General features: G+C 38.9%; 2 protein-coding genes across 7 annotated transcripts in view; one reads left to right on the plus strand and one right to left on the minus strand.

The window, feature by feature from the left end:
* Nucleotides 1–12324: 12324 nt before the first annotated feature.
* LOC124605182 lies at nucleotides 12325–15888 on the minus strand. Of its 2 annotated transcripts, none has more exons than XR_006978616.1 (2): nucleotides 14918–15888; nucleotides 12325–12342 (listed from the first exon to the last, which is right to left on the minus strand). XR_006978616.1 is itself a non-coding variant. In XM_047136700.1 (2 exons), exon 1 carries the CDS (start codon nucleotides 15697–15699, stop codon nucleotides 15007–15009), a length of 693 nt encoding a protein of 230 aa, XP_046992656.1. In that variant the 5' UTR covers nucleotides 15700–15888; the 3' UTR covers nucleotides 12595–14929; nucleotides 14960–15006. The 2 variants fall into 2 exon arrangements, 1 of the variants encoding a protein (XP_046992656.1); XM_047136700.1 differs by lacking the exon at nucleotides 12325–12342 and having other exon boundaries at nucleotides 12595–14929; nucleotides 14960–15888.
* Nucleotides 15889–15982: 94 nt separating this feature from the next.
* The window catches only part of LOC124605181, a 179876-nt gene continuing 170460 nt past the window's right edge, over nucleotides 15983–25398 (plus strand). For 2 of the 5 annotated variants that reach the window (XM_047136696.1, XM_047136695.1), the window contains exon 1: nucleotides 16170–16367. The gene's annotated coding sequence lies outside the window, so the exon portion shown is untranslated. Of the gene's footprint in view, nucleotides 16116–16169; nucleotides 16368–16464; nucleotides 16484–17369; nucleotides 17508–25398 lie in introns of those variants that run through there. The other 3 variants (XM_047136697.1, XM_047136699.1, XM_047136698.1) reach the window with 3 other exon arrangements.

A 25398-nucleotide genomic window follows, 5' to 3' on the forward strand; every position in this document is an offset into this window, starting at 1 on the left:
GTAATTTGTTTCTGAGATGAATATTTGGTCAATAATGTAATTTGTGCATTCTGTTAATCTTGTTGGGCAGTGTATTGTGGGGATCATATTGACTGTGTTGGTCATATTTATCAAAGCATCTCTGATGCTGCTGTCTTTGGAAAAATCAATATTGAAATCCCCTACAAAGTGATACAAACCAGGTATTTGCAGGAGTTGGCCGATTCCAGCAGCAACTAATTAAATTATAGTCATAGGATACTACAGTTTTTCATCTTATGAAGTGGAAAATTTTACATTTCTGAACATTTAAAGCAAGTTGCAAATCTCTGCACCACTTTGAAATCTTATTAAGATCTGATTGAATATTTATGCAGCTTCTTTCAGATAGTCTTTCACTGCAGATAACTGCATCATCTGCAAAATCCTAATTTTACTATTAATATTGTCTGCAATGACATTAAAAGACAAAATCAACAGCAAGAGTCCCAATACACTTCCCTGGAGCACACCTTAAGTTACTTCAACATCTGACGACGACTCTTCATCCAAGAAAACATACTGTGTTCTCCCTACCAAAAATTCCTCAATCCAGTCACAAATTGCACTTGATACCCCATATGATCATACTTCTGACAATTAGTGTAGGTATGGTATTGAGTCAAATGCTTTTTGGAAATCAAGAATATGCATCTATCTGACTGCCTCGATCTAAATGTTTCAGAACATCGAGTGAAGAAAGTGCGAGTTGGGTTTCACATGATCAATGTTTTTGAAATCCGTGCTGGTTAGCATTGAGATCATCCTGTTCAAGATACCTCATTATGTTTGAGCTCAGAATATGTTCTAAGATTCTACAACAAATTGCTGTCAAGGGTATTGGACAGTAGTTTTGTGGATCACTTCTATTACTCTGCTTGTAGATGGGTGTGACCTTTTGTCTTTTTCCAAGAACTGGGCACAGTTTTCTGTTTGAGGGATCTATGATAGGTCATAGTTAGAAGAGGGGATAACTCACCTGCAAATTCAGTATACAATCCGACAGAGATTCCATCGAATCCTGGAGCTTTGTTCAATGTTAATGACGAGCTGTTTCTCAACACCACTGACGCTAATACTTATTTCATTCATCTTTTCGGTGGTAGAAGGATTAAACTAGAGCAATTCTCATGGGTTTTCTTCCGTAAAGCTACATTTCAGCTGTTGCTTTGCTATCCTCAGTTTCATTTCCTGTCTCATTCATTAGGGACTGGACACTAACTTTGGTACCACTGACGGCCTTCAGATACAGCCAGAATTTCTTTAGGCTCTGTGAAAAATCACTTGACAATCATTCAGCATCACTCTTTGTTTTACGCCTATTACACAGTAATCTCTGTTTCTTTACTGTGACCGTAAACCATGGAGGTTCCCTCCCATTATGCACTGTTCTACTGGGTACATATCTATCCAGTGCATGGTCAACCATTCTCTTAAACTTGAGCCAGTGTTCCTCTACATGCTCCTGCCCTGTGCTGAAAGTTTCAAGTTCCTCACTGAGATATGGCATTACTGATTTTTTTTAATTTAGTTTACTGAACATATATATCTTTCTGCTCGTTTTAGTTGTCCTTTGTACTATGGTAATCACTGTTGCCACAACTGCGTCATGCTCACTGAAAGTTTCACATTCCTCATTGATATATGGCACTACTGATTTCTCATCTAGTTTACCAAACATATATATCTTTTTGATTGGTTTAGTTGTCCTTTGGTAATCATTGTTGCCACAACCGCATCATGTTCTCCGATACCAGTTTCGATGTGGACATCCTCAAAGAGGTCAGGTTTACTTATTGTCATTAGATCCAACATACTTCCATCATGAGTTGGGTTCTTAAGTATCTGTTATAGGTAGCTTTAGTAAAGTTTCGCATGAAGTCTTGTCACACCCACCACTAACAAAACTATAATTTTCCAAATTAACAGTTGGATGTTTAAAGTCTCCACCAATGATTAGATTATGATTGGGGGACTTATGTACATGTGATCTGAGGTTTCCTCTAAAATTTTAGAAGAGCAAATCACTGGACAGAATTACTTGCATTTTCTGGGAAATTCATTTGTTGAACACCCTGAGGATGTTCCTTTGCCACGTAGATAGCAACACTGAAGAGCCAAAGAAACTGGTACACCTGCCTAATATCGTGAAGGGACCCTGCGAGCACACATAAGTGCTACAACACAATGTGGCATGGACTTGACTAATGTCTGAAGTTGTGCTGGAGGGAACTCACACCATGAGTCCTGCAGGGATGTCTATAAAGCTTTAAGAGTACAAGTGGCTGGAGATTTCTTCTGACCAGCACACTGCATGGCATCCCAGATATGCTCAATAATGTTCATGTCTGGAGAGTTTGGTGGCCAGCAGAAATGTTTAAATTCAGAAGAGTGTTCTTGGAGCCACTCTGTAGCAATTCTGGACATGTAGGGTGTCGCACTGCCCTGCTGGAATTACCCAAGTCTGTTGGACTGCAAAATGGACGTGAATGGATGCAGATGATCAGACTGGATGCTTATATACATGTCACCTGTCAAGAGTGATATCTAGATGTATCAGGGGGTCTCATATCACTGCAACAGCACATGCCCCACGCCATTACAGAGCCTCCACCAGATAGAACAGTCTCCTGCTGACATGCAGGGTCCATGGATTTATGAGTTTGCCTCCATACCCGTACATGTCCATCCACTTGATACAATTTGAAACGAGACTTGTCCGATCAGGCAACATGTTTCCAGTCATCAACAGTCTAATGTCAGTGTTCACGGCCCAGGCAAGGTGTAAAGCTTTGTATCATGCAGTCATCAAGGGTACACGAGTTGGCCTTCAGCTCTGAAAGACCATATTGATGATGTTTCGTTGAATGGCTCACACGCTGACACTTGTTGATGGCCCAGCATCGAAATCTGCAGCAATTTGCAGAAGGGTTGCACTTCTGTCACCTTGAATAATTCTCTTCAGTCGTCATTGGTCCTGTTTGCAGGATATTTTTCTGGCTGCAGCAATGCCAGAGATTTGATGTTTTACTGGATTCCTGATATTCATGGTACACGCGTGAAATGGTCGTACTGGCACATTCTCACTTCATCGCTACCTCGGAGATGCTGTGTCCCATTGCTCGTGCGCCGACTATAATGCCACGTTCAAACCCACTTAAATCTTGATAACCTGCCATCGTAGCAGTAGTAACTGATCTAACAACTGCACCACACTTATTGTCGTATATGGGCGTTGCTGACCACAGCACTGTATTCTGCCTGTTTACGTATCTATGTATTTGAATACACATGCCTATACCAGTCACTTTGGCGCTTCAGTGTACGTGCTTCCAGCACGATGGAGCTCTCCACATTCTACCAGTTAGGTGAGGGACCATCTCAACCGAAATTACCCTAATTCTGGATGGTCATGGCAGTACAATTAGCTGCCCACCAAAATTGTCAGACATTATGCCATTATATTTTTGTTGACGGGATTGGATGAGTCTGAGTAGTACAAATGAAAGGTGACTACACGAGATTAACTCCTTGGGAATATTGCAGATGCTATGCCCTCATTAGGAAACATGCAGATGCACTCAGATGAGCAACAAACATTTTCTCCCATTCCAGAATGAGATTTTCACTCTGCAGCCGAGTGTGCGCTGATATGAAACTTCCTGGCAGATTAAAACTGTGTGCCCGACCAAGACTCGAACTCGGGACCTTTGCCTTTCGCGGGAAAGTGCTCTACCATCTGAGCTACCGAAGCATGACTCTCGCCCGGTACTCACAGCTTTACTTCTGCTAGTATCTCGCCTCCTACCTTCCAAACTTTACAGAAGCTCTCCTGCGAATCTTGCAGAACTAGCACTCCTGAAAGAAAGGATACTGCCGAGACATGGCTTAGCCACAGCCTGGGGGATGTTTCCAGAATGAGATTTTCACTCTGCAGCGGAGTGTGCACTGATATTTCGCGGGCAAAAGGCAAAGGTCCCGAGTTCGAGTCTCGGTCAGGCACACAGTTTTAATCTGCCAGGAAGTTTCATATCAGCGCACACTCTGCTGTAGAGTGAAAATCTCATTCTGGAAACATCCCCCAGGCTGTGGCTAAGCCATGTCTCCGCAGTATCCTTTCTTTCAGGAGTGCTAGTTCTGCAAGGTTTGCAGGAGAGCTTCTGTAAAGTTTGGAAGGTAGGAGACGAGATACTGGCAGAAGTAAAGCTGTGAGTACCGGGCGTGAGTCGTGCTTCGGTAGCTCAGATGGTAGAGCACTTGCTTGCAAGAGGCAAAGGTCCCGAGTTCGAGTCTCGGTCGGGCACACAGTTTTAATCTGCCAGGAAGTTTCATTTTCTCCCATGCGTGCACAAATACATTCTAGTTGACACCGGGTTTTTCAAACGCTTATTGTGAACTATACAATTGCTGTAATGCGATGTGTACGATAATGCTCAGAGAAGAATGCGTTAATAAAAATTCACAACCCGGTAAGAATACTGACAAAACGCAATACCTGAGAAAAATTGATTTAAAGAATTCTACACGACTTGTAATGGAATAATATAAACTTCCTTTTAATTTCAGGTAAGTATTTTTGGCAGTAAATTCCATTTTTTTAAACAACAGTAATATGGACATGTAGTTAATTTTTCATAAGCATTGAATTTTTTAGTTGTGTCACTATTCTTGCTGGAGTGCAATGTATTTTTCATTTGATACTCTGTAAAACTATTGTGCATGTGTATGTCTAACAATACACTGAATACAGAAAATAAACAACAATGTTATATTAAATATATTCTACCTAGATAACCATTCAGAACACGGCATTTGTCCACGTAATGTTTTTCACTTCAAATGATATTCCTGAATACTGACCATTCCTCCGGGAACACCCTGTATAAAGAATGTGTAGTTGATTAGCTTCTGTTTTAACTGTAATATACTGCAGATACCTTTTTTGGGGGGGGGGGGGGAATCTGTAACTTCTTCTTGTGACTGGAAGACAGCGCAGGTCATACGCGGCTACAAGAAGGGCAGCAGAAGAGATTCACAAAACTGATGCACAACCTTGTTGACATCCAGCTGTTGAGGATTCCTAGAATATATTCTGAGCTTAAACATAATGACATATCTCAGACAAAATGATCTCTTCCATGATAACCAGAATAGATTTTGAAAACACAGGTCGTGCTAAATTCATCTCGCATATTTCTTACACGACTTTCTGAAAGCAATAGATCAAGAAAATCTCATGGATGCAGTGTTTTGTGACCTCTAGAAAGGATTTGACTAAGCACCCTATGACAGTATGGTCATGTGGAGTATCAAATGAAATAGATGACTGAACTGACGGTTTCTTGATAGGGAGGACACAGATTGTCATCTTGGATGCAGAATCGTTGATGCAGGGAGAAGTAAGGTCAGGATTACCCCCCAGGAAAGTGTGGTGGGGTTCTTCCTAGTTATGTCGCACATTAATGAACTGGCAGACAATATTTACAAGAACCTCAGACTTTTGCAAAGACTGCAGTTACTTATAACGATGTACTATATGAAAAAAAAGCTGCACAAATATCCAGTCAGATCTTGACAATGTTTTCTAATTTCCTTTTTAAAGGAACATTAAGCAAAACAAGATACACTCCAAACCTGCACATCATAAAGTAAAAGAGTCCCATCTAGGGTTGTAAGTTGTATCATGGTTGCCACAAGTATCCTCAAGTGAAATTCTCTGATTTCCAGACAAGTTTTAGCATTTATCCAGACAAGTTTTAGCATTTATCCTGACAAATTTTGAGATAACAACAATGAGTAAAGATGTAAGTTGACAATCTGACTTTGCAGCCACAGAACAAGAAATAATTGTGCCAAAGAAGGAAATATCTAAATAAAACTTGCAAGCAGGCAGCGTTTGCTAATGTGAGCAAAAATCTTAAGAGCTAACATCAACATCTTTGTAATGAACTGTTTTTAGATGGAGAAAGCAAGCAAAATGACATGTGTATTTCATTTAGACCACTGATGTTATTTTATTTCAATAAAACAAAACACATTTGGTGACAAAAATATGCATTTCCTTGGAGTTGCAAAACAGATTTAAAATAACTTCACTGATTTCGGAAATAATCTTGGAAAAAATAGCTCTCTTGAAAGATTTGTATAAGGTGGGGAAAAGAGTTATGTAAAACCACAATATAAGTGCCCGCCAATAAAATGGTTATACTATGTTCATTACTGTTGGTTATTACCCACTGTGTTACATGTATTATTTTACAGGTATTAATTGATTTTTCTTTCAAGAAATATTTGCACACAATGGGTACAAACCATCAGCGACTGCCAAAATTTTCTTCTTCTTATCGACCATACTTTCTAATATATAAACTACTTTCGAAGTGTCGGAATGTACAAAAACACATAAAATGTCTATAAAACCCCACACATTGCAATATACTGGCGGTGAGACAGTCGCAATTTCTGAAATCCATCACCTGTGGCCTCTGACCTACTGAGGAATACCGCAGTCCTGTTGTTGTGGTCTTCAGTCTAGACGCTGGTTTGATGCAGCTCTCCATGCTACTTTATCCTGTGCAAGCGTCTTCATCTCCAAGTAACTACTGCAACCTTTATCCTGAATCTGCTAAGTGCATTCATTTCTTGGTCTCCCTCTATGATTTTTGCCCTTGATGCTTCCCTCTAATACTAACTGGTGATCCCTTGATGTCTCAGAAAGTGTCCTACCAACCGAACCGTTGTTCTAGTCAAATTGTGCTACAAATTCCTCTTCTCCCCAATTCTATTCAGTACCTCCTCATTAGTTAAGTGATCTATCCATCTAATCTTCAGCACTCTTCTGTGGCACCACATTTTGAGAGCTATTTTCTTCTTGTCTAAACTATTTATTGTCCATGTTTCACTTCCAAACATGGTTACACTCCATACAAATACTTTTAGAAACGACTTCCTGACACTTAAATCTATACTCTATGTTAAAAAATTTCTCTTCTTCACAAACGCTTTCTTTGCCATAGCCAGTCTACATTTTATATCCTTTCTACTTTGACCATCATCAGTTACTTTGCTCCCCAAATAGCAAAACTCATCTACTAAAATGTCTTGTTTCCTGATCTAATTCCCTCAGCATTACCTCATGACTACATTCCATTATCCTCGTTTTGCATTTGTTGATGTTTATCTTATAGCCTCCTTTCAAGACACTGTCCATTCCGTTCAATTGCTCTTCCAGATCCTTTGCCATGTCTGACACAATTACAATGTCGTCGGCAAACTGCAAAGATTTTATTTCTTCTCCATGGATTTTAATTCCTAGCCCAAATTTTTCTTTTGTTTCCTTCACTGCTTGCTCAGTATACATCAGGGATAGGTTACAATCCTGTCTTACTCCCTTCTCAACCTCTGCTTTCCTTTCATGCCCCTCAACTCTTAAAACTGCCATCCGGTTTCTGTACAAATTGTAAATAGCCTTTCGCTCACTGTATTTTACCCCTGCCACCTTCAGAATTTGACAGAGTATTCCAGTCAACATTGTCAAAAGCTTTCTCTAAGTCTAGAAATGCTACAAATGTAGGTTTTCCTTTCCTTAATCTATCTTCTAAGATAAATCGTAAGTTGAGTATTGCCTTGGCTGTTCCAACATTTCTAAAAAAAACCATACTGATCTTCCCTGGGGTCAGCTTCTAGCACTTTTTCCCATTCATCTGTGAAGAATTTGTGTTAGTATTTTGCAGCCATGACTTAGTAAACTGATAATGCAATAGTTTTCAAAACTGTCAATGCCTGCTTTCTTTGGTATTGGAATTATTACATTCTTCTTGAAGTTTGAGGGTATTTCACCCGTCTCACATCTTGCTCACCAGGTGGAAGAGTTTTGTCATGGCTATCTCTCCCAACACTATCAGTAATTCTAATGGAATGTTGTCTACTCCCAGGGCTTTGTTCTGACTTGGGTCTTTCTGTGCTCTGTCAAATTCTTCACACAGTATCATTTCTCCCATTTCATCTTCATCTTTGTCCTCTTCCATTTCCATAATATTGCCCTCAAGTATGTCACCCTTGTAAAGACCCTCCATACACAACTTCCACTTTTCTGCTTTCCCTTCTTTGCTTAGGACTGGTTTTTCCTCCGAGCTCTTGATATTCATACAGGTGGTTCTCTTTTCTCCAAAGGTCTCTCTTAATTTTCCTATAGGCAGTACCTGTCTTACCCCTAGTGACATACGCCTCCACATCCTTATATTTGTCCTCTAGCCATTATTGCTCAGCCTTTTTGCACTTCCTGTCAATATCATTTTTTGGATGTTTGTATTCCCTTTTGCCTGCTTCATTTACTGCATTTTTATATTTTCTCCTTTCATCAATTAAATTCAATATCTCTTCTTTTCCTATAGATTTCTACTAGCCCTTGTCTCTTTACCTACTTGATCCTCTGCTGCCTTCACTATTTCATCTCTCAAAGTTACCTATTATTCTACTATATTTCTTTCTCCTGTATTTGTCAATTGTTCCCTAATGCTCTCTCTGAAACTCTCTACAGCCTGAGGTTCTTTTATTTTTTACAGGTCCTGTCTCCTTAAATTCGTGACTTTTTGCAGTTTCTTCAGTTTTAATCTACAGTTCATAATAAATTGTGGCCGGAGTCTGCATTTGTCCCTGGAAATTTCTTACAATTTAAAATCTGGTTCCTAAATCTCTGTATTACCATCATATAATCTATCTGAAATCTTCCAGTGTCTCCAGGCCTCTTCCTCGTATACAACCTTCTTTCAAGATTCTTAAACCACGTGTTAGTTATGATTAATTTATGCTCTGCACAAAATTCTACCAGGCGGCTTCCTCTTTCATTCCTTACCCCCATTCCATATTCTCCAACTACTTTTCCTACTACCGAATTCCAGTTCCCCTTGACTATTAAATTTTCGTCTCCCTTCACTATCTGAATAATTTCTTTTATCTTATCAAACGTTTCTTCAACCTCTTCCTCATCTGCGGAGCTAGTTGGCATATAAACTCGTACCACTGTGGTAGGCTGGTTTGGGATATAAAGGGACCAAACTACAGGGTCATCTGTCCCTTCTTCCTGATGCAAACGAGGCTCAAGGTAAAACAACACTCAAATTTAATTTGTGGAGGTAAAATGGGGTAAAAGAATGGGGAACCACACCGAAAGAGAAGGTGTGAGCTTCATGTCTATCAATGCAATCACTATGCTATTCTTAGTGGCTTATCTGTACTCCTATTTTTTTTTTAAATTCATTAATAAACCTACTCCTGCATTACCCCTATCTGATTTTGCACTTATCACCCTGTATTCACCTGACCATGGATAAACCACATAAATCCATGGCATTATGCCACACACAAACAGACCCGGCCTGCACGCTGGTTGGTGAGACTGGAACTTATGGGCAGGATATGCACATTAGTGAGAAAGGAAGAGCTTCAGATCGGCTGGCCCGAACCATTACACACACCTGCAGAAATGGCCTGTCATGAAAATTCACTGGTGTGGCCAGCTATTCAGGAGTCACAGACAGTATGTTGATGAAATGGTACCGCAGTGATCAATCCATGCAAATGATAACTTATGCAAATACTCTGAAAATTAATAATAATGATGATAGGTAGCAACTCACCATAAAGATGATCACTGAGATGCAGACAGACGCATAGCAAAGACACTCCACTCTCACAACTAAATTTTTGGCCATAGCCTTTGTCAGAAAGTGAGGGCACATATAACATTCACACACTCATCCAGACATAACTCATGCACACACATCCGCCGCCTCTGGCTGCTGCATCTACAGTCTCTGGGAATCAGATCCAAACAAACCACACTTCACGTCCTCACTTATCTCTTGCAGCTGCAAGGCTAGCAGTGAAAAGTGGTGGCAGCACTGACTGCAAGCTGGGGCGAGTGATAGGAAGGGGAGCAGCAGTAGTAATGAGGGAGTAGAGAAGTGGCGCACGTGCTCAGCTGCACCCAACCAGTGATGATGCATGACATCTCAGTAAACAAACCATTTCATCTACTGGGACAAAAACGAGATTTTTCCAGTGTTTTTTTCTAAATGTCCCTGATATGTTTGGAATTCCCTTATTTCCAGAACCTGTGGCAACCCTGCGTATGCAAAGTAGCCTAAACAAAACATTTTTAAGTAATGGAAAACAGTCATATAATGGAGATGAAGAGTGCTGTATGGTTACACACACACACACACACACACACACACACACACACACACGAACAGTAACATAGTGACACAGCTTACAAAATTATACTATTCTTCAAGCCCCATAGTCATACACAAGTGCATCCACGTGTGTTCATTTACAATCTGTGGAGCATATCTGGGAAAACATTACCATTTATTTCACTCATATTTCTATACATAGTGTGGAACAAGAACCAGTTAGGACTTCCATTTAGTTAGGAAAAACAAACACCCAAAACAGGATTTTCTATTAGGGAATTAAATTGTATAATAAACTGCCAAATAAAATGAAAAAGATTACTACATGACATCCACTTAAAAGCAGAGTTAACACATTCTTCTTAAGTAAGGCATATGACACAAGGAATAAGAGGTGGTCTCAGAGTAGAGGGAAGTAATGAAAGGAGGTAACTACAATCCCTGTCACATTTCAATATGTGGTCACGATTCACTTCTTTCACAAGGAAATCATGCGTTAAGGTGCAAAATAGTAATGTCTTGTCGTTTTCCTGGAGTTCAACCTCTCGCTCAACATGGTGGGATGCCAACTCAGTTTTTTCAGGTGGACTAAGGAGTTTAATATATGAGGCATCAAATCTGCTTTCTGAACAGATTGGAACTGGTGCAAGGGACAGGCAGCCCCATGAGTTTACAACAGGTACCCTTAGTGCATTCAGCAATGAAGAATGGAACTGTGTTTTACACGAGTTACCTGAAACCACCTGTGTGTAAATCAAGTAACACTGCACAATAAGGACCAACCAAACAGGATAGTTAAGCCATCAATAAACCGAGCTTATATTCGGGAGGATGAAGTTGCTCTTTCTGGCTAGCCTCATTTGTGTTTTTCTAAACCACTAAGGCAAGTGCCTAGCTGCTTCCTCAATCAACGCCACGGCTAATAACCTGTCCTATCCTCATAAAGCATATTATGTATGCTGTGTGTTGTACATTTTGAGTCACTGATTTGTTCCGTATTATACTGACAATACCTACATCGTTGTGAGATGATCCGAGGTTGAATAAAGATAAAGATGATGAAATTGGTCCCCTAATCAGGCTGCACAGCACATTAATGGAGATATATATATATATTTATAGTTATAATAGAGGGAAACATTCCATGTAGGAAATATATATCTAAAAACAAAGACGATGTGACTTACCAAATGAAAGTGCTGGCAGGTCGACAGACACACAAACATACACACAAAATTCAAGCTTTCGCAACAAACTGTTGCCTCATCAGGAAAGAGGGAAGGTGAGGGAAAGACGAAAGGATGTGGGTTTTAAGGGAGAGGGTAAGGAGTCATTCCAATCCCGGGAGCGGAAAGACTTACCTTAGGGGGAAAAAAGGACGGGTATACACTCGCACACACACATATCCACACATATACAGACACCTGGTGTCTGTATATGTGTGGATGGATGTGTGTGTGTGTGTGTGTGTGTGTGTGTGTGTGTGTGTGTGTGTGTGTGTGTGTGCGTGTGCGTGTGTGTGCGCGTGCGAGCGAGTGTATACCTGTCCTTTTTTCCCCCCTAAGGTAAGTCTTTCCGCTCCCGGGATTGGAATGACTCCTTACCCTCTCCCTTAAAACCCACTTCCTTTCGTCTTCCCCTCTCCTTCCCTCTTTCCTGATGAGGCAACAGTTTGTTGCGAAAGCTTGAATTTTGTGTGTATGTTTGTGTGTCTATCGACCTGCCAGCGCTTTCGTTCGGTAAGTCACCTCATCTTTGTTTTTATATAAAATTTTTCCCACGTGGAATGTTTCCTTCTATTATATATATATATATATATAAACAAAGATGATGTGACTTATCAAATGAAAGTGCTGGCAGGTCGACAGACACACAAACAAACACAAACATACACACAAAATTCAAGCTTTCGCAACAAACTGTTGCCTCATCAGGAAAGAGGGAAGGAGAGGGAAAGACGAAAGGATGTGGGTTTTAAGGGAGAGGGTAAGGAGTCATTCCAATCCCGGGATCGGAAAGACTTACCTTAGGGGGAAAAAAGGACAGGTATACACTTGTGCGCGCACACACACACACACACACACACACACACACACACACACACACACACACACACACACACACATCCATCCGCACGTACACAGACTATCACAGATGATGTGACTTACCGAACCAAAGTGCTGGCAGGTCGATAGACACACAAACAAACACAAACATACACACGAAATTCAAGCTTTCACAACAAACTGTTGCCTCATCAGGAAAGAGGGAATGTGGAATGTTTCCCTCTATTATATTCATATATATATATATAAAGTATCCTGAAAGCAACTGTATATGAAAAGATAGAGAGAGAGAGAGAGTGTTTCAAGGCTGATTATTTCTGAATATACTACAGCACATATGAGTTTATTACTAACATTTATACACATCTGATACATTTCATACATCAGTGTCTAGAAATTAATTTCTTTTGCATAAAAATAAACATAGCAAGTCTCCTCAATAAAAATGGAACATAAAACAGAAAGTACTCAACTGATTATTATGAGGTTCTTAACAATGTATCTCATCACACACATAAATGATAAATCAAGTGAAGCTGTCTCTGTCAATATTACAAATATACTTCTCAGTAGTTCAATGTAAGGGGGAGGGGGGGGGGGGGGGGGGGGAGAGTCGAGGTATCAGGACCTAGTTTACAGCTAACAGATTAATTACTTATTCGAATAAAACATTATTCAATACGTCATACACATACAAATATTATACTCTTAAGTGATGAAAGTGTTATCAAACCAATCAAAAAATATCAAAGTTACAAGTATGCAGTTCAGTACAGTTTTCATTCTTTCTGTATGCTTTTACTGACAAGTTCAGCAACTGAGTTACAGAATTAATTAGTATGTAAACATGTTGCATCACACACTAACAAATCATGAGAAATTGCTTTCAAAAGTGAGAAACTTTCTTCACGTGCGCGCGCCCACACACACACTACTTCTAAAGGTAATGTAATGGCATACACCACCTATCAGCTGTCTTAACCACTGACCAAAAATATGTCGGTACTACCTAAAATGATGTGTACGAAACGATGCAAACTCAATATAGGTGTAAAGTTTTGTTAACATTTCTGGTACTTTACGGCAAAACTAAAAGTAGTGTTATGAAGTGAATCATAATATGAAACATGTCAAATGACTGCTCAATCTCTGAAAGTTTCAATTGTCACAGTGCAAATGACAGGACTGCCAAAAGGATTGGCCCAAAATTCTCTCCAAATTTAGGTTTTACACTAGGCACTGAAGTATTTATGATATGCTCCGAGGCATCCCACTAGGTAGTGTCCATCACAATGACAACAAGGTATGTATTAGTAATTGCAAAGCCTTTTCCACCTGACATTTAATTTAAATGAGCTGCTTGTAATTGTAAGCTTGTGATTTTGTGTGAAGTTTCAAGTAAAGACCATAAAAGTGTAATGAAATACTCACAGAATACTATAAAAACAGGTGTAGTAAGATGATACTAACAACAGTAATACATCCCAAAAAAAGTAACTTACTGATATCAATAACCAGTTCATAAAACTGGACCCGAGTTTACATACCTATAATTAAAACAAGTTTTAATCCCTAGCTTTCCCACATATACACATTTCCTCACCATAAGGTGGACATCAAAAAAGAAAGAAGTGCAGGGGGCTGAGGAAAAACTAATGTTGCTCCAAACCATGAATAAGATGATATGAAGGCCATGTAAAAATTCTTGAAGTTGCACTACTGTCCCCCAGTTAAAAAGGATTGAGCGTTTCATTGAAAAACAAATTTTCACCTTATTCTCCCACTTATCTCATTCATTATTGCTGAAACAATTTTAAAGGAGGTCTTCATTCCCTTACGCCAAACCATTTAGCACCATTGAGATAAAAGGTTATGTACCAAATGCTATCAAGGCAAAGTTTATATTGTAAGATTTACGTAGCACAAACAAACTAATTTGCCACACATTGAATTATAATGTGATAGGCTGCCAACTGATGTAAGAGTCTGCTGAATCACCATTATAACCATATTAACACATTTCTGCAGACTCTTATCACACGAGCTCGCAGTTGCAAATTTTATTTTATTTTATCTTTTAAGTGACATGTTGTGTAACATTACACAAGAGAAACAACGATAGCCTATAGCCTATGTCTGCTTAAAATCCAGGTACAAACAATCAGTTATTTAGGCTACCTTTCATTTGAATTGACATATAAACTGAAAAAATGGCGGTGTTCTAGCAATATTTAACTCCATTTTTGCAAAAATTCCTTGTTTTGATGGTAAAGAACAGAAACTCCAATCAACATTATTTCGGTACTATTTTGACTTGCAAACACTTACAAGCTACCTGCGCCACTTAAAGTGATTTAACTGCCTTTTATAAAACAATACATGTAGTGCGACTCTGTAGGATAAACTACTATACCAGTATTTTAGGAAGTTTTACACAAAGGCAAACAGGAAAGTAAAATACAGACAAGCATCAAAACTGTCAACTTGTCGGGTAAAATAAAATATGTGACTGAACATGCTACATACAGGTTTACTTCTGCATTAAAAAGCGTTTCTTTAACATATTTCACTTACTCAAAATATCTGTTAATCACTACTACTTCAGGACGACTCATATATTGACTATATCCATGTCACACACACACACACACACACACACACACACACACACACACAATCTGAATGCGTAATTTATGCACAAGGAATTACACGGTGTGTTCTGTTCATTCATCTTCATTTTCATACAAGTGATTAAGTGACACTTTTCTTAGAGTTGATTGAGAATTGTCTTTTTTGATCTTTTTTGGCCTAGTTTTCTTTTCCATCCCAACAACGTATTCTGGCATCACGAGTTTGGAGCTCCTAAAAACTGAAGTCTTTAAACTCTCTGTTCTACTTGCATTCGAAGTTTCTTCTACCAATTGTTCACTTGCTTTCTTTGCGACCTGATGTGAAGGTTTGAAAATGATTCGTCTGACTTCCTCCTTGTTATCTTCTGGAGTTTGTTTCTGTTTCCTTTCTTCCAACTCTCGAAGAAATGACAGAGCAGCAGCTGTATTAGACTGATTTGTCATATCGTCTGGCGACACATCCCCGAGAGTATACTTCACCCATTTGTGCGGATTTCTTTGGTGATCTGGTATATCTCTAACACGAAAACGAGGAGGGAAGTCGATTGGTTTCTTAAAAATACTCTCTTTACCTCTGAAATGTTTCGTTTCTGATCTTTTCCTCTTCAGTGACACTCTTTCACATGTGCTGTCGACTTCCATAGACTCCGGATAACTCCTGTCAGGATCTTCCTTTTCCTTTTCATGTTTCTCCTTATCAAATGCGTTTATTAAGTTTAATATGTTTCGCTGCTTTTCTACAAAGTCAGTATTTGTGCTTCTTATATAGAACTTACAATCCTGCATCTTACGAACTTTAGTAGTAATTAGGTGTGAGTAAATACTACTATTCGCTCCATCCACGATACATAATTTTTATTATGTTGTAAACAATGTAACACGCATTAACAGTTTCCACCGTTTTCGTTCCACTTTTCTCCAAAACATACACTGTCTTCTACAGTGAACAGAGTACAGATTACAGACGTGAGACGTTGTTCACTTGACTAAACCAAAGACTTTAATTCCAAATATGTCCCAAGCATCGTTTAGTTTCAGGTCTCTATAATCGTTTAGGTAGAAGAGAAAGTCTCAAAAAATCAAATCAAAAATTCATATTATATTAGATGAGCCTATTAAAAGCAGTGTACTGAAACTAGCAAATACTCTGAATGTCATTTGTGGGAAAACAATGTACCTCAAAGAATCGAATTGCATGACGTGTATGTATAAATTTGAAATTCACACACGGTTATTCAGAGATCTATTACAAAGTTATTGTTATTATATTATCAAATGCACAAGAAAGTGTTTCAAAAAGAAATATTCTTACATTTGCGAAGTGTCATCCATTGAATTTGCTACATATCGACCAACAAACTCAAAGTTGACATGGCGATGGCGGTGGATTATGAATTGCCTCTTATTTAATGTTCCGCGTTTAGTGTTGACACTCTCTGATTTGTTGTATGAAAGTAAGTATTTTTTACACGTTTTGTGCTACTTCAAAGTGTCTGAGCGCCGTGTCCATTTTTTTTATGTCCTTGTATTTACGGGTCATCGCAATAGTGTATCGTGAGAAAATGTGAAGGTAATTCGAAAACACATGTGTTGACTTGCACCTGTCAAAGTACTTAACGTATTACCACGCAATTAAGGATTTTGACGAATTTAGTTGAATACGACCCAGTAATACAGTGTAGGCTATAACGTGGCCGGCGCCGTAGTTCATTTCTGAATCTAGACCAACTTCGACTTGTTATTGACGTCTTTGCCCTGGCGTAACTTATTATAATATTCCTAACTGCTATGAGTTCAGATGTGTTTGCATTTAAATGGTGTAATCAGTGTGACATATTCCTATAATTACTGGACGCTGTTCTTTTCCATGAGTTTGTGTAATGTCTCCTAAAACTTTTGAGGATCTCTTTGTATTTAAGAATCTATGACGGCTTCATGTTAATTCAGATGAGGAAGGACAATGGTTACAAGTTTCGTGATTATTTCCACACGCCATCAAGATGATTGGTAGAAAGTAGATGTAGAACTAAGTGCTCAACAAGTCCTTGTGCGTGATTCAGCTGTGTGCCCAAAAGTCTTGAGGCAGTAGGGCAGGTGAATCACACTGGAGAGTATTGCTCAGCTGGCTAGAGAACCATTGTCAAACAACCTGAGTGACAGATAGGCTGTGTATGCTGTGTCACCCAGAAAACACGTTATATAATGAAGTATTGGCACACACATTATGCACATATATTGCATATAAAGTACAAAAAATGCAATGGGGTCCACTATATAACTTTTTACCCATTGTGAGCATCCACCCGCCACCAGAGTCAGTCAAAAATCATTGTGTGTGTGTTGTGAAAGCATAATAATTAAATTCTGTAGGAATTTCGTTGCAATTGAATGTGATTCCTAATTGTTTTATGCCGTGTTGACTCTTAAAAGTATTGTTTACATTTGGTATGACTTGACCTTCATATGCAAATTTCTGAAGAAGTGGTTAACATAAATATAGCCAACTAAGTATCTGTTGGATCTGATGGGTGGTGGTCAGCAGGAATTGTGCAGCTGTATCCACAGTTTTTGTCAGGAGATGACAACAGAATAATGTAAATGGATGCTATTTTCCAAATTCACTTTACTCCAATGTAGTATAGATTTGTTTTTGGCTTCCTTATTGCCTCAATGGAATGCATATGTTGGATTGTTAACTGAGTTTATGGTGTGAACATAGTGGTCTAAACTCAGAGACCACCTTTCTAATAGCTTTTTTCTTTTTATGATTATTACAGAAATAACTGAAGCTTATAATTTCTTCTGTAGTTTGTATAAATATGTTTTAAGATTTCATTCACAAATTTTCGTTCATATTCAGTTATGTGCACTGTGATGCACGAAGATTACTACTGTTGCTATTGTTTTCAGGTTTATATTCTCTTTATGCTGTTATAACATTTCAAACTAATTTGTATGTTTAGTTGCAATAGAACTATAAACTATTAAAGCTATTCAGAGTACAGTTTTGATGTTTTTAAAAAAAATGTTTGCGATTAGGAAAACACACATACACACACACACACACACACACACACACACACACATATGTGTGCACCCCCCCTCCCCCGCCACCCCCAGTCAACGGAAGCATCCGATTCCACCTGTCTGCTTTGACCCATGACGTAAGGGTGTTGGGGTGTGTGGCGTCATTACGGTGTGGAGTTTGAGTTGATTGTGTTTGAAGATGTCGTTGTCTTGTGTTTGATGGTGCAACGAGTCAGTAGTTATAGTTGACATATATAGGTCAAGGGATATGGCCGATTCCAATTTTTGTATTTTTATATGTGGGTATATATGTGTTGGTACCGTAAGCTGTGGTCAAGGGAAATGTCTGATTCCAATTTTGTTAGTTTTTTGCTGTAGGCATTGGTGTTTTCGTATCGTCAGCTGCCATTGGGCTATATAGGTCAACAGAAGTCAGATTCTTGTAGATTTTTGTAAAATTTTTTTTTTTTTTTTTGCGCTGTTATATTTAGCTTGTTCTCTCCCTAAAACCCCCAATTTTCCACAGTTCTCTCGTTAGTTTGATTGTATTTTTGGAGGGAGATGTTATTGTCTTTGTTGGAATTTAGAATCGATGCCTCTGCTACATATTTATCTTTGCCGCAGTTGCTAGGGATGCTTTTATAGACGTTCCTATTAACATGGTTGTGTTTTGCCTATCCTTGTGTTACATTCGTTCTGTGTGTGTTAATTAAAGCATTTATGTTCACTTTCAAACCTTAACCGTGTGTTTATTTAAAGTTTAATAACAACAGGTTATGGGCCCAGGTACAGTCACCCAGCAGTTTATTTCAAGTGAATGAAAACATTTTTTTCATCGCAGATACAGAATGCCGATATGAGTTTAGTCAGTGCTAATTCGTTGCTGTTAATTGAAAAACTGAAAGGAAGAGAAAATTACAATACATGGCAATTTGCAATGAAAACTTATTTACAGAACGAACAATTGTGGCAGTATATAACGGGTGAGATCAAAGATGAAGTTAATATATGTACCACAACGGCCAAAATAAGATTATCAGTTGATCTCGATATTTATGTGCATCTGCAGAGCAAGTTATCTGCAAAAGAATTGTGGGATAAATTAAAAATAAAAACTTACGGGGATTCAGGACTTTATCGAAGAATAGGCTTGTTGAGAACGCTTTTAATGACACGATTCGAGAACTGTGTGTCTGTGGAAGAATATGTGTCAAGAATAATTTCAACATCAAATAAATTTAATGATCTTAACTTTGAAGTGAAAGGCGAGTGGGTAGGATGTATCTTGTTAGCTGGGCTGCCTAATGAGTACAAACTAATGATAATGGGTTTAGAGAACTCCAACATGCCAATAATGGGTGATCCCATTAAAAACAAATTGCTACAGGAAGTAAAGGACGAAGCGTGTGGCTACTCATATGTTAATCATGTGGCTCTCCAGGCGAATAAAAAAATACAAGCGAATCAGCTCACACCACAATCCCAAAGGTCCGAGATGGTACAACTGCAACAAGTATGGACACACAGCGAAAAATTGTTGCAGTAGAAACAAGGCAAGCGGAAAATCAGTGATTAAAGAAACCAGTTACAAGAAATTCTTCATGATGCCACTGTCAACTAAAGCTGTACACAGAGAGTGGTTTGTGGCTTCTGGTGCATCAGCTCACATGTCAAACTATCCATATCATCTAAATTTTGTAGTGTCAGTTCCCAGTTCACAAGTGGTTGTAGCCATCAATGAAAATTTACCTCTTAAAGGGACAGGTTGCACGCATATTAAAGCTGTGGCAGGCTGAGAGAAAATAAATATTAATGTGACGGATGTACTTTGTTTCTCAGCTGAGTACAAATTTACTTTCCGTAAGCAAAATAGTGCAGCAGGGTCACTCGGTCATTTTTGACAGTAGAGGCTGTCGCATTTGAGATACAGAGAAGAAATTGATAGCTACAGCATTGTTAATCAACAGAATGTATAGGCCGGACCAACCCAGTGATCGCAGTGCGGAAACAAAATATGCATCCATGTCTATTGTTGATGCGAATCTATGGCACAGAAGATTAGGCCACCTACACTCAGATGCGATGGAAAAATTACGAAACGGTTTGGCTAATGGCATCAAATATAAAGGAGCCGTCGACACTCCATGCGTTACATGCGTAGAAGGTACGCAAACTAGATTTTCCTTTCTACACTCCACTTGTAGACCTAAAAGAATTTTGGAGTTAGTGCATTCAAATTTGTGTGGACCCACGCAAACCACATCGATTGGTGGAGCTAAATATTTTCTAACTCTGATGATTTCTCCAGAAAGATTTTTTTGTATCTGTCAGCAATAGATACCAAGTACCTGACATTATACACAATTTTAAAAAGTTCATAGAGAATCACAGGTGAAAGGCTTTGTATCTTGCGAACTGATAATAGAAAAGAATATGTAAATGAAAGACTGACGAAGTTTTTAAGGGAAGGAGGAGTTGAACATTTAACTACTGTTCCCTACACTCCAGAATGAAAGGGTGTTGCAGAAAGGTACAATAGAACAATCGTGGAAAAGGCAAGATATGTTATTTGAAGCGAAATTACCTATGAATTTTTGGGGAGAAGCAGCCTCCACCGCAGTGTATCTCATTAACAGATAACCGACAAAAGCTTTGAACAACATAACGCAAGAGGAAACTTTCTCAGGAAAGGAACATGACCTCAGACATCTAAGATTATTCGGCAGTAAGGCATTTGTACACATACAAAAAACCATTAGGCACCAATGGGACAAGAAATGTGTTCAGTGCATACTCGTCGGATAATGTGAAGACAAGGCATATCGGTTGTTCCATCCGGTTCAACAAAGAATCATTAAATCCAGAGATGTGATATTTAAAGAAGAAATAATTAAAAAGAATAATAACAAGCCAGGAACAGGTGATCGTCAGATATCTATTCTGTTCACAAATAAGGAGAACATCATGATTCAAGATGGCTCAAGGGACAACAGATCAGATAACAGCATTTCAGAAGAAACAGGCTGTCGAAATAGAAGAATCTGAACTGCCTCAACAAGTGCTCACTAGGGAACCTCCCCATCGCACCCCCCTCAGATTTAGTTATAAGTTGGCACAGTGGATAGGGCTTGAAAAACTGAACACAGATCAATCTAGAAAAAAGGAAGTAGTTGTGTGGAACTATGGAAAAAATAAGCAAAATATACGGACTGAGTAGTCCATGCACAAGATAGGCAACATCAAGGAGAGCGTGAGCTCAGGAGCACCGTGGTCACGTGGTTAGCGTGAGCAGCTGCGGAACGAGAGGTCCTTGGTTAAAGTCTTCCTTCGAGTGAAAAGTTTTTTAAATTTTCAGACAACTTTTATCTGTCTGTCTGTCCGTCCGTCCGTCTGATGCGATCACTTTTTTGGGAGTGATTATCACATCCGCAAGGAAACCTAAATCGGGCAAGGTAGAAGAATCTTTTTACCCATTTGCCAATTGTAAAAGTTAGGTGGGTCGACAACATATTCCTGTCATGTTACGCACATGCCGTCACCAGTGTCGTATAGAATATATCAGACGTATTTTCCTGGGGAGGAATCGGTTGACCTATGACCTTGCGATCAAATGTTTTCGGTTCCCATTGGAGAGGCATGTCCTTTCGTCTACTAATCGCACGGTTTTACGGTGCAGTCGCAGAACACATACACTAAACTTATTACAGTGAACAGAGATGCCAATGAACGAACGAACAGATCATAACTTTGCGAAAATAAAGGAAGTAAACTTTTCACTCGAGGGAAGACTTGAACCAAGGACCTCTTGTTCCGCAGCTGCTCACGCTAACCACGGGACCACGGTGCTCCTGAGCTGAGACTATCCTTGATGTTGCCTATTTTGCGCATGGACTACTCAGTCCGTATATTTTGCTTATTTTTTTCATAGTTCCACACAACTTCTTCCTGTTTTCTCGACTGATCTGTGTTCAGTTTCTCAAGGTCTATCTACTGTGCAACTTATAACTAAATCTGAGGAGGGTGAGATGGGGAGGTTCCCTTGTCAGAAGATCTTCCATAATACCCATACCAAAGCAGGTGGATGATTATGTAACCTATTGTACTAAAGAAGATTCACAAGAATCAGAGCCATTAACTTTGGAAGAAGCTTTGCAATCCAAGGATTCAGAGAAATGGTTTCAAGCAATAGAAGAAGAATTGAAGTCGCATGCAGAAGATAAAATTTGGGAATCAGCTATCCTGCCTCAAGGCAAAAAACTGATTGATGCTAGGTGGGTCTTTAAGATAAAATGAGACTTACAAGGACGGATAATTATCCATAAAGCTCGACTTGCAGTTAAGGGATGTTAACAAGTTAAAGGTTTAGACTATGGAGAAACATACTCACCAGTGATATGATACAATTCACTCAGATATTTTAGTCTAGCGGATAAATATGACTTGGACATTGATCATTGTGATGTGGTGACAGCTTTTTTGCAAGGTGATTTAAAAGAAGAAATTTGTTAAAATTCCCACAGTTGACTATGTGACAAAAACTGTCAAACATGAAGGTATTAAGATTCGAGAAAGCAGTGTACGGACTTAAACAGGGAAGTCGATGTTGTAATATCAAACTGGACTAAGTTCTACTAAGTCTAAATTTCAGCAGGTCCAACGCTGATCCACGTGTTTATCACAGAAACCAAGGAATCGATATATTAATTGTAGTTATTTATGTAGATGGCACGCTGATATTTTGTAGCAATATGCAACAGAAAATTGCATTTAAAGAACCACTAAAGGAACAACTTAAAGGACCTTGGAGAAGTATCCAATTGTGTAAGAGATCATAAGCTTGGACTTTTATGGTTGGATCAGACTCATTATATAAATCAGATTTTAAGGGAGTATAAATGGAATACAGTAATCCCGTATCCACTCTGCTTGACAATAACCAAGTATTAACTCATGAAATGAGCCCAAAAACAGAGACAGAAAAAGAGATGCCATAAAGTCCAATATAAAGAAGCCATAGGTACTAGACCAGATCTAGTGTACACAATTGGAGTTGCTAGTCGGTTTAATAATAACCCTGGAATATCCAACTGGCAAGCTGTAAAGCGAATCCTAAGGTCTATAAAGGGAAATAAAGACTTCAAGCTACAATTTTCCGAGGAAGATCATGACATCACAGGTTACACTGATGCTGTCTGGGTGCTGGGACATAGGAGACAGAAAATCAACCACTGGTTTTTTATTTGTCACAAGGTGCAGCAATATCATGGCATAGTAAAAAACAACAAACAGTAGCTCTCTCGATGACAGAAGCAGAATATATGGCTTTAACTTCTGCATGTCAGGAAGCACTTTGGCTACAACGTCTGCAAAGAGAGATATCCCTTTTCCCAAAAGAGGGCCCAATAAGATTGTTTTGCGACAACAAAGGTGCAGCTGATCTGTCAAAGACAAGTGGATACAAAGGTTGCACTAAACACATTGACACCAGGCATCATTTCATCAGGGTAAAGATAGATACAGGAGAAATCACATTGGAGCAAATTTCCACAAATGCAATGCTTGCAGATATGATGACAAAGCCACTGCCAAGAACCAGACATCAGTAACTAACACAAGAATCTGGACTCAGAGAATGAAGTACTGACACACATCACTTCTAGTGGGGGTGTTGGAATTTAGAATCGATGCCTCTGCTACATATTTAACTTTGCCGCAGTTGCTACTGATGTCTATAAAAGCATTCCTATTACATGTTCAAACAAATTTCGGGCTTGCAGCCGGTCGTCGTTCAATACGTCGCACGATATTTCAACTGGGCACCTGCCAGTCATCTTCAGGTGAGCCGTCGGGGTGCAAGCCCGAAATTTGTTTAAACAGTCAATTCGCCGGGAAAATTTTAAAATTCACATTCCTATTACATGGTTGTTTTGCCTATCCTTGTGTTACATTCATTCTGTAGGTGTTAATAAAAGCATTTATGTTCAGTTTCAAACGGTAACCGCGTGTTTATTTCAAGTTCAATAACAACAGTTTTATTTATACATATTTTCGTGTTTGTTGGCATGTGTATGTAGTGATATCATAGACGCCATATTGGAGATGCTTAAAATAGCCATTTCCGTCATATTGGTGATGTCATAGGTCAAAGCAGAGGGGTGGAATCGGACACTTCCTTATTTCCCCTTCCCTTATCCATGTCACCTTCAGCTACCAATTTAATACACACTCAATTTAGTAGACAATATGGTGAAATAACTTTTCAGTTTCTTCTCATCAATCTACAGTGTGACCTTTTTTGAACACATCCGATTAATGAATGAATATTTTACTCACCAGGGTATTGTATGTTGTTGTCGAACTACTTGTTCGTTTAATACCATTTCCCAGGCCAGTACTCAGACCTTTTGTGATTTAAGCCCTTTTCAACTAATCTGTTTACTGCCTAAGGAGGATGCTAACAATTGCTTATCCACAATTTCCAGCATAAAAACTCGTAGCTTTCACGGTGCATTTATTAACTTGAGTAACCACTGCTACAAAATCATCATGATCACTAGTCCTTGTCACTATAGTGACAGACAGTAGGGTCAAGCCTGTTTGTAGCTACAAAGTCCACAATTGACCTTGATAGGAATACAATTTTTTTTTAAAAAAAGTAATCATCACTTCCCTCCTTATGAGATCTAACCTGCCTGTTTTGTATACATTCTATGCTTAGTTAAAAATTAGGGCATACTGAAAAGTAAGGCCTTCAAGCTTTTTATGTGAAAACTCTTAACACTTTTTAAATAAAATAAGTGTTGTTAATGTTCTACATCTTTATTCTTCATGTCTGCATATTTATTTCTCAACTTAAGTTAGTATGGTGGAAAAATACATTTCCCTTAATGAGAGTCCAGTTTGTTGACACTGTCACTGCAGAATGACTGCCTTTATTGATGGAGCCGCAACCTCAACTTTGCTTGCACTGCTTCATCCTTATCAAAGAGAAGACCTCGAAGTTATTTAAGTTTTGGAAACAGTTGAAAATAGGATAGTACTGAGTCAGGACTGTGTGGACGGTGATTGATGACAGTAATCTCAAGGTGTCAGATTTCTCAGCACTTGTGTATGGACTGGCATTGTTATGCTGAAGGAGAGGGTGCTCTGTGTGTGGGCAAACTCTTCAGGTTGCTTTCCACCACCCATACGGTTCTTCTGATTTTTGTCTCGATTACACATCATCCCACTATACTTCAGAAACTGTGTGTGTAAATTGTAGCAAAACTCCTCACAGTCATTGCCCTTGTGGACAATCTCTTTTGTACCAAGCTGTCCAGAGCCATCACCTTCCAGAACACAGGTTTGCCCAAATTTTTATTTTATTTTTAGGAGAAGGAAATATGGGAATAAAAGACCTCTCCTTTAACAGCTTGTCAAACTACGAAGGCCATATGAACGGCTTATGCAGTGGATATG

This window comes from Schistocerca americana, chromosome 3 (assembly GCF_021461395.2).
Source record: "Schistocerca americana isolate TAMUIC-IGC-003095 chromosome 3, iqSchAmer2.1, whole genome shotgun sequence".
Taxonomy (NCBI): domain Eukaryota; kingdom Metazoa; phylum Arthropoda; class Insecta; order Orthoptera; family Acrididae; genus Schistocerca; species Schistocerca americana.